Source organism: Diplotaxodon limnothrissa, linkage group LG22, assembly GCF_057381915.1.
Source record: "Diplotaxodon limnothrissa isolate DT_005_m linkage group LG22, D_limnothrissa_male_GT1.1, whole genome shotgun sequence".
Lineage (NCBI taxonomy): Eukaryota > Metazoa > Chordata > Actinopteri > Cichliformes > Cichlidae > Diplotaxodon > Diplotaxodon limnothrissa.
The window spans coordinates 22,403,002-22,413,491 of NC_140616.1; the positions used below are offsets into that span (position 1 = coordinate 22,403,002).

General features: G+C 40.5%; 1 protein-coding gene across 1 annotated transcript; it reads left to right on the forward strand.

Annotated features, from left to right (window-relative positions):
• The first annotated feature begins 654 nt into the window (after nucleotides 1–654).
• On the forward strand, nucleotides 655–7,470 carry trappc3 (trafficking protein particle complex subunit 3). Its single transcript, XM_085345994.1, has 5 exons — nucleotides 655–812; nucleotides 1,608–1,705; nucleotides 4,197–4,296; nucleotides 5,725–5,907; nucleotides 7,035–7,470. The coding sequence occupies exons 1-5, from the start codon at nucleotides 771–773 to the stop codon at nucleotides 7,152–7,154; spliced, it is 543 nt and encodes a 180-aa protein (XP_085202120.1). The 5' UTR covers nucleotides 655–770; the 3' UTR covers nucleotides 7,155–7,470.
• The last annotated feature ends 3,020 nt before the right edge of the window (nucleotides 7,471–10,490 follow it).

Sequence of the window (10,490 nt, forward strand, 5' to 3'; positions counted from 1 at the left end):
CTTTGAAGCACATCTGTTACCTATCACTACTATATTCTCTCTCTGTGTGTGAACCCCCTTCCTCCGTCTTTCTCTCTCCCTCTCTCTTCCTCTCCCTCTACCTCACTTTCTCTCTCTTTCACACACGGACAATATCTGTAGAGTTAAAAGTTATGTTATGAGCAAGAGTAATCACTACACTTATTGAGAAAAAACTTTTTTAACGACTATAGGTTTAAATTATTTGTCAAGGAATCTTACAATTTTATAAAGCAGGCTTTTAAAACTCCCAATTTATCAATATATTGCCCATATCGCCATCGTGTGGTCAATTATGGGAAGATTTTGTTGAGACCAAGAATTTGCGGTCCTCGGTTCCCCTCCAAGACGCCAGAGGGCGGTAAGATAAGCAGCTGAACAAAAACTGCGTCAAACACACCCCTAAAACTGTAGGAAAAAATGGGTTTCTTTCAAAATAAAGTGTATTATCTGGTGTTATACATAAGAGGCTACATTTGTCTAAATATCGGCAACAACAGAGTGTAATTTTAAAGGCTTTTTATTCCTCATTGCACCGTTTTCTTTAGTTTCAATGGTTTACTCGCGAATTTCCCGCAATAAAGCTTTTACTTTTAAGTAAGACCGGAAGTTCATGTTTCTATCTCATGACGCTTGATACAGCGAGAGCGACTTAAACAGGCGATTACGGAAATAACTGCTTAGCCCGAATCAAATAAATAAAGGATTAATATCGAGTGCACCACCTGTGTAAGCCCGTAACACCCGTCACAATGTCCAGACAAGCCAACCGGGCAACAGACAGCAAGAAGATGGTAGGCGACTCCCACAGGATTAATGGCAACATAGCAAGCTTAGCTAGCAGGATGCTAACCGTGGCTGTAAGGCTAAATTAACAACTCACTCATGTCTCTGAGCTGAGCTACTCGCCAAATTATGCATATTTATCTTGCACGTGTGGCTAGGTACAAGAGGTATATTTGTACCTGTTTAACATTTATTTCACTGTTGCTTAATGCCGGGTTTGGCTTTGACAGGAAGTGGAGCTACAAGCTAAGCTATGACAACAAAACACAAAAACACATTTAAAAGCTATTTCTTAAAGGATTTTTCAGTTGAACGTATATGAATTTGCAATTTATTAACTGAGCTGACTAAAACTGTAATATACCTTTCTAAAAACGACGCTAAAACACTATTTTCCAAGCAGGTATCGTAGCTCCTGTGCCGTGACAGGTCATTCATGTCAGCTGTGGCTATAATCTTAACAGTTATTTTATGGTCATAGCATTAGATCTGTATAGCTTTTAAAGTTTGGTGTGAAAACTGAAAGATCAGCAATAGAAAAATGTGCCACATATTAATGAAACGTTATTCAATCCTAAGCTGGCATCAAACGTTAGTTCAATTCTAGGAGCTGCCCTGGGACGATCTGTTTAACTTCTAGATGTTCAAAAATATCCCATCCCCAAATTATTATTTAACTTAAAATTTTTTATATAGGCTTTTCTTGCTGGTAAAAAGGTTGTCATTTGTCCAGATTTGTGTGTGGCAAACATAACATGTGATCTGTGTGGTTTCTGTTGGTTTTTTGTTTGTTTGTTTTTTAGAACTCGGAGTTGTTCACACTGACTTATGGGGCCCTGGTCACCCAGCTTTGTAAAGACTATGAGAATGATGAGGAGGTCAATAAACAGCTGGATAAGATGTGAGTACTCTTTCAAGCAGGATTTTTCCTGTCTTTGAACGAACCATTTGCTCCACATACAGCAAAGGCATTTTTTTTAAAAGCACAACCGACAGACATTAGTGCTTCAATTTGTGACCATTTGAATAACAAACTTTGAATTAAGCTCGAGTCTTGCCAAATCCTCTTTTGGGGCTCACACCCAGCTGTCGGTTGAAAATTGTGTAAATACTGTTAAATGCACTTGCTGTGTGAAACAAAAAAAGCATTACTTAATTAGAAACACAGAAGGTAAACTTTTCCATCACTTAAACAGTAACTAGGTACTTTATGAGGTACACCTATTTGCTGCCCTTCAACACAAATTCCTAATCAGCCAATCACACCTCAGTTCATTTAGGTTATCCTGTCTCAAGCTGTTAGGGAGGCAACAGTAACTCAAATAAGCACTTGTTCCCACCAAGGTATGTAGAAGAGCATCTGTGAATACACGGTGTGTCAAACACTGGGATACAGCAGCAGAAGTTCAAAAGCACAGCGCTTTTTCTGTGTTAGCTGGCTTGACACAGTCGAAAGCCCCAGTCACCGAAAATAGCCACCACAGTGCTTTTTACCACCTTTCTGTTAAGCTGGGTTTCTGCTCTGCTATGTGAATGATTATATAAAAATAGTGATTTTACAGGTCATGTGACTCTTCTTTCACACAAAGTGAGTATCACCTACTGCAATAAGAGACAGATCCTCAGATAATGATCATAAAATGGTGATTAAAAATATACCAGTAAAATGCACCATTGTCACAAAGAGAATGCTACTGAAGAACATTAATCTTGGGATTTATTTCACACAGCGGTAAATAAACAGTTCCATGTGCTGCTATTTATTTTAAAGGTGACTGCGGCACATTTGAGCCTTGAATCTTTGAACTAGTTCCATTTAAACATTAAAGGTTTCTGTTCTGTAGCCTAACAAAGGAGATGTGGAAATCATTTTACTTTGTCAGCAGAGGAAAGTGAAATGAATGTGTTTTGTTCTGGTAGCTGCAATTCCAGCAATGTAAAAGAGATTTGGCACCAAATTAAAAAACCTGTGCGAACATGGTCCATCCAGCTTATTTTAAACTGAAAATTGGAACATAACCTGGTCAGGTCTTCAGCATAAGTTACCACGGTGATTTAGCTAGGTAAAAAGAGAGCCACTTTTGTGACACAGAAAACTGACTTTTAAGCTCGTAAAAGCTTGATAAGCTATTAAATAACATGAAGGCATGGATCAGTCCGGCATCAAGCTGGTGATGTAGTAATGTGTAGTGTATCCATCTTCTGATGGTTTTTTCCAGCAGGATTAAGTACCATGTCCCAAACCTCAGATCATCTCAATCTGATGATCTGAGGTCAAAACAAAGGCACCCTTTGTTTAATTTATAGTTAATAAGTTCATCTATGTACCATTAAGTATGTGCTATCATTCAGCCTGTTTAATTTGATACATTAAGAAACATAAACCTGGCTCTTCTGGTAGATAATTCCAAGCCGCTGAAACTCACTACATAACTGTTATGATGTGCAGGTGTGCATCACAAAGCCATAATGCAATAAACACACAATTTATAACATCATACATAATTTTGAACGTATCACAGGAAGTACAATGCTGATGACAAGGTATTGCCGAGTATTCTGTACATGAGTATTTATCTGTAACAAAGTTCAGTTCTTCTGTCTCGCATATGTTGAGCCTGTGGTTTTCAGTGGATGCTCTCAATCATGCATCCTTTGGGATTTTTGAAGCCTCTTGGGTGACTCTTTATAGCTGACAGCTTCATTATACTCTTTAAGCGTTTTCCTATTTTCAGTTCATAACATAGCTTGACACAAAATGGAGCAAAGACGTAGTCTTATCGGATTTCATTTCTTACACTGCTGCTTCTCCTCTTGTAAGTTCTTTGGATGGGGTCTTTTGAAGAAGCAAATATTTAATATTAAGACAGAAGAATCTTAGGAGTGCCAAGCAGGAGACAGTACTCCCCCAGAATAAGATTAAGACAAAATGATTGGTTTCTAACTTAAGAAATTTAAATTATCCTGTCATGCTGACAGACCTTTGGACTGGATGTACTTTGTTTCTCTGGCTGTGCGGTAACCCTGAGCTGTCAGGACGGGGCTCATCTTACCTGGCCTTAGAAGGCAGTGAATCTGCACTGCCCAATCTGCCAGATGCCATCCAGCTGGTTAGAGACGGACCATGTTAGGATTGGGATGCATCCATTGGCTTCAGACTCTGCTGTTAGGTTAAGTTGTCTGGACTCTTTAATCAGAAATGTCATTATTTGGCAAGTATATGAACCAAAAATATTTTGAAGGATTTGAAGCTGTCTGCCTTGGCTTTACAGTTTGCCGCAGGTTAGCCTGTCATTTCCCCCCAACTACTTTTCCTTTAATATAAAAAGAAAACATGACTTTGTCTCTTACCCACTTCTCTCTCTCTCTCTCTGACGTTCTGACTTCCACAGGGGTTATAACATTGGTGTGCGTCTGATCGAGGACTTCCTGGCACGCTCAAGCATCGGCAGGTGTCAGGATTTCCGAGAAACAGCCGATGTCATTGCTAAGGTAACTGGAAGGTTCCAGGCCAATCAGAGCATGACCATGGACTTCTCCCAAGATAGACAGAGGGAAATAGGAGAGGGAGGAAGGGACAGAAGGGACAGATTAGAGGGAACATTTCTAATAAAACACCCTAACACAGGATGGGTGAAAGAGTGTCAGGATAAGGGTAAGGGGTAAGTAGACAAGAAAAGCTCAAAACACAGAATGAAGCATATTTCTAAACTTTATGCTAAAATCACATTCGTGTGAGTGTGTAGAAATGATCCGATGTGAAATGTGATGCAAATTCAGTGAAACATCTCTGGTTTGCCATCTTTGGACTTTTATTTTGAAAGAGAACCTGTTAAGCTTTTCCTTATTTTCTCTAACATATTTGCTGTTGCTATCATAGACGCTCACATTTGTCATGGCCAAAGTAACAAGTTAAGAGTAATCCCTATGAACCAAAGGCTCTAAATACTGGCTGTGAGCACAGAAACCACACCCACCTGCTATTCAAACTTTCTGGTAGTGAGCGGCAGCCAATTAGAAGGTTACAGGCCTTAAAAGGAACAATTTATTTATTTGTTTATTGTTCGTGTAGTAGATGTAGTGATGTGCTTTACCAAGGCCCAGTATAAGAAAAATAAGAATTATTTTCAAATGTGAATCATGCATAGTTGTTAAAATAGCTGGAAGTTAACAAAATGGGTCTCTGTTCAGCTTTGGCAACAGGGCTGCATAACTGAGTCTGGTTTTATACTAAGTCACCTGGCTGTCAGTTTTTCCATATGACTTCCTTGTGACAAAAGGACACAGACAGACCAGGAAGGCGGCTCTCGGGCACGTTGAGCCTCTTCAGTTGCTTTCGAGGTGTTACATCTGCGTGCAAAGGGAGTCATTCCACAGATGTAACAACACTCCAGCTCAGGGACCTGGCTCGTGGTCATGAAGAGAGAGGTCAGCTCTGTAAATGGAGGACCACTATGGGACAGCGGTTTGGAAGGTGCAGTGAATGACTACTTCAGGATATCTCGTGACCTCTAGCTAAACTCTGAAATCACCTCAGCAATTCTTCAGTTAAATAGACGCAGAAGAGGTCTGTTATGTGGTCACAACAGATTTTCTACAGCTGTGGATCATATTTTCATTATTATTCTGTGGCTAGTGATGTTTAAAAACTGGAATAAGGACAGCAAACATTTTACATATGAGTGCAAATCTGCCCAGGCCAGCTTAATGTTGGAATTGGAGCGTGCAACTGGGATTTTGTTTGCGCCATTGAAATTTTATTTGTCAGAAAATGAGAAAGCCTGCCGTTCCCTCTATGAAAAAGTGATAAAGAAGAACAAAAGCCAAAAAAACTGATGACTTTATCAGAAAATATTTGTAAATGATTAATGTTTTTTTTCCCTTTTTCTCCTCTGTTGTTAATATTGGGGTCTTCATTAGGTTGCTTTTAAAATGTACCTAGGAATCACCCCAAGCGTGACCAACTGGAGCCCTGCAGGAGATGAGTTTTCCCTTATCCTCGAGAATAATCCACTGGTAGACTTTGTGGAGTTGCCAGATAACCACAGCACACTCATCTACTCCAACCTTCTGTGCGGCGTCCTCAGAGGAGCCCTGGAGATGGTAAGATAAACCTCAGAAGTTTTAAGGTGCCGCGTGTATAGGATGTATGGAAAAATATAAAGAAACAATGGTGATATGGTTCCAGTGCACAGTTACATTTAGTTTATGCCGTAAAATGATGGCATACATCTTTAATGATGTCTACTACCAATTTTATTTTGGATTTCCTCTAATCCACACAGGCTCAAACAAATACATATATAAATACATTGGTAGAGTTTATTTAAATTGGTTGGTTTTCTGGCACAGACCTGGCTTTTAAGTGTAGTCCACAAATTTCCAATAGGGTTAATGGACTGATTCTTATATAGCGCTTTTCTACTCTCCCAAAGTACTCAAAGCGCTGTATACAACAAGCCACATTCACCCAATCACACCCATTCTCATGAGCACTTTCTCTACAAGTAGTGCTTTCTAACTACATTCACACACATTCATACTCCGATGGATGCATCGGTTAGTATCTTGCCCAAGGATACTTGACATGCAGACTGGAGGAGCCAGGAATTGAACCACCAACCTTCCGATCAGTAGGTGACCTGCTCTACCTCCTGAGCTACAGCCCCCCCAGGGTGGAGTCTTGGGAAGTTTTCAGAATGTTAATGTTGGCCAGCTTTATCCATTCCAACACCAGTTTTGTTGTGTGTTTGGGATCATTGTCTTGTTGAACACCCAGCTGTGTCCAGCCTTCAACAGTCAAGATTTTGATTCTAGGTGAAATAGAAAAATTTCGAGATAGTTGTCCTCCTTCACTCGTGCATGATGCTCCTTTTTTTTTTTGCTGCCAACACCATACTTGAGAGTAGGCGCCGTGCTCTTAGATTTGAAAGCCTAACACATCTCTTGTCATTGTGGCCACATAGCTCAAACTTTGTCTTATCTCACATTATACTTTTCTTCCGAAAGCTGCTTGATTTTGGAGCAGGTGCTTCTTTCCTGGTCAGCACCTTGTCAATCTATGACAATGTAAAACTTGCTGTGGACATAAAACCTGATGAACATTCATGCCCATGATGAGATACAACTTCTGACCACAACTTTAATAGTGGAAAATGAACAAATGAGGATAAAAGTCTGTCTTCCTTTTTGTTTTTTTTTAAAACAAAATCTTTATGAATGTGGTTTAGGTCCAGATGGCGGTGGATGTGAAATTTGCCCAGGACACTCTGAGAGGGGACAGTGTGACAGAAATCCGCATGAAGTTCATTAAGAGGATTGAAGAAAACCTGCCTGCGGGAGACGAGTGATGGAAACGCAGAGATCACCTGCATCCCACAGAGGGAGGACTGATTTAAACACAGAACACTTTCACACTTTAAAAGATGAACACGATTCACACCATCAGACCGCATGCTCAACTTTAACAGGATGGTTACTTTTCTGGCAACATAACATCTCTACGAGTCGATGTGAGCATAAGAGGCTGATGGATGATTCACTAAAAATACCTGAATCGACTCGTAGCTTCAGTTTGACCATTTATTTGTTACTAACCCATGTTTAAAGACTCTCGTTGACATCTTTTTCTCATGAATAAAGTGTTTCGTTTATTTTTGATCAGCACAAGGCGAGTAAGTCTTATGCCAAGTTTTTCTTTTTTTTTGGTTTGTTTGGTTTTTTTTGGTCTTTTTTGGTCTATCTTCTTTGTTTTTAATGAAATCACACTTTATTGCTGCCAATTATTTGGCATGTTAATTTATGATGATGTTCAGTAAAAGTGACATATTTGATGCGATGCTTTACTCATCCATTTATGAGATTTGAAACCTTCTAACATGCCTGCTTGGGGACCTTGAACACTTTAAACCAAGCTCTTTCTTACACAAACACACTAAATGTTTCAGTGTACTGTGGAAGTTATTTCTTTGGAGCTGTTCTGCAAAGGCAAACAATAACCGACCTTAATTTCTCTCTTATGTTTGTTCAGGGCCCATAGAAGCAATTTGCATGGGTGCAGAAAAGTCACCAGTTGGGGCTGTCACACCTGTGAATAGCTCCCTTACAAGTAATGAACAGAACCTCTCAGTCAGACCTGCTGCACACCTCATCAATAACTTAAAACACAGGCGGCCATTCATGAGATGTAGCACATGCACACACACAATCTATCTGTGGTTCCACATTTGAAAGGAAGAAAAAAAATTGGTCTGGCTACAATGAGAACATTAGCAATATTTTCTTAATTCCTCATTTTTATTCATTTTTTTATTGTGTAACAGAACAGCAAGAGTACCAAACTCACGAGTCTGCTGAAAGCACTTAGAGATTGAGATTGTCAGATAGGGATTTCCTTTTGGAGAAATCTGTCAGCCATTAACTGCTGGAAACCTCGAGGCCCTACACATTCTTATTTTATAGCTACTAGTGCTATTACATGAACCCATGACAAATTCTGTTGACTTGAGGTCAATTCTCCAAACAGCCACAAGAGGTTGCTGTGTACATTAGCTTTCCTCTGCGGGCATGTGGTTTAAACGATGTACTTTTTTTTTTCCTGCCAAAGATGGATATATTGCGGTGTGGGGGTGTACATTCCCTTACTTGTGGGAGTACTGGCCGGATCTGCAAGAAAACGTAAATAATAAGGCTCTATTTTTTTCAGATGGTGCTAATAGCTTTGATCTGGCTCGAGATGAGAGAAACATTGACAACATACAGTCAACTCTGTACTTTATAAGATGTATTAGGGAGGGATTTCTCATTATTATGCATTGTCTGAAGCATCTGCCTACTCCCGTCTGGGGTAGCGCTCATTTAAAAGGATAAAGAATGGAAAGCGGAGGCACCACAAGGGCCAACAATAAACTCGGCAGGCCATTAGGCGAGCACTCAACACATTACGCGCGCGTATCTATGCACCCTGTAGGCCTGTCATGTGGATGTTGGATGTAGAGTATTTCAGGAAATCTATTTTTTGGGTGGTTGTGTGCAGAAGCTTAATGTAAATGACTTGGCAGGTTTGGAGCTGGACCTGAGGGATGCATAGACAGCTGGGTTTGTGTACTTGTGAAAACCGGTATCCCTCTGCCATATGCTTACAGGAATTTACCTTGACAAATGCATACACACATGCTGGTCACGGAGCCCAAAGCGAGGATGAATTTATTACCGCCGCAGCACTCTCGCGTCGGTGTTAATGCTTTCTAGAAGGACCGATCATGCAAACAGTCAACTGTTTCTCGGCTCTTGGTGAGAGCTTTGTGTTGATTGTTTTCACAGTTTTACCCATTAAGCAAGAAAGTATGAAGACTAACTAGCGCTCTGCTTATAACCTGAGCATCTGGGATTTCTATTCCCTCTGCAGGACTGCAGATGGTGTCACAGAAGAGAGAGGGAGGGAGAGAGAGAGAAAAAAAGAGTTGTTTGAGGCACTTAAGACTCATCGAGCCACGAGGAACTACTTTGAAGATGCTATTCATATTTATTCCCCTTCTTTCTGTCTCATAGTTTCAAACAGTCTACGATGCTTCCTAACATGCAGGCAGTTTGTTCGCCGTCTCCCACAAGCGGACGTGCTGCCATTTAAAAAATATTTATTAATATTATTTATTGCAGCTGCCTATATTTTTCAGAAAACTTTATTAGGACAGACCTGGAATACAAGTAGCAAATGTTACGGGCCTGAGACAGCGTGCTCTGATCTGCTTTAAGCCAGCTAAATGTTTCCATGTGGCCTTTATGGGAAACAAATGGTGAAAGGCACGCTGTGACAGTAAAGCCCAGCACACAGCCTGGTAATGGACCTGCGCTTATTGAATACCGCATCCCTTTCTTCTACCTCCACCCCATCTATTTCCAACCCCATCCTCTCAACGTTTAGCCCCCCCCCCTTTCCTTTTTCCCTCTGACTTTCACAATGTTTCCATTATTCAACCTGTTTACTTTGCAGTTTTTGGGAATGTCCTGTATCTGCTGGGAATCGTGCTGCCTCACAGGTGAAGTAAAGGCTGGCCGAAGATTCAGTCACCCAGGATTTTCAGAGGTTTCCACAATGTGTGTGTGTGTGTTTTGCAGCTAGTCAGTGAGAACAGCTGAGATGAAAGCAGTACGGACAGCACTTCATAAAAGGAGAAAATGCAGTGAGTCAGCATACAAGTGGATTCATGGTAAATTAAAACCCTGACTAACTGAAAAATGCTCCTGGGCAGTGAAGCAGTAGAGGTGGCTGATTTAATGAGCGTGCACACCTGAAAAGATGCTCTTGCCAGTACAGGAGTTATTCATAGGAACGTCCCTTGTCTGCTAAAACACACCTCCCTGTTGCTCCGTGTGATTTTTAGTGGTTTGAGGGGATGTTCGATTGGGATTTATGCGCATAAACACCTCAGTAAATAAATGTGGATGTGGTTTCGAGAGGTAATTATAAGTTGATTTGGTATTCAGTCGCAGCATGTACCCACCGAGATCTGCTACAGCATCTGCAAGCCATTTGGAATATGATTCATTACCCACTTCCAGACAAACTGTTGAGCACTTCCTATAAATCTAATAACTCATGCTTCGCTCAGTCATCTACCATGGGTTGTACATCCAATAGAAAGTGAGAAGTTATTAGGCTTCCCAAAGTAATGTTTGGGTCATTA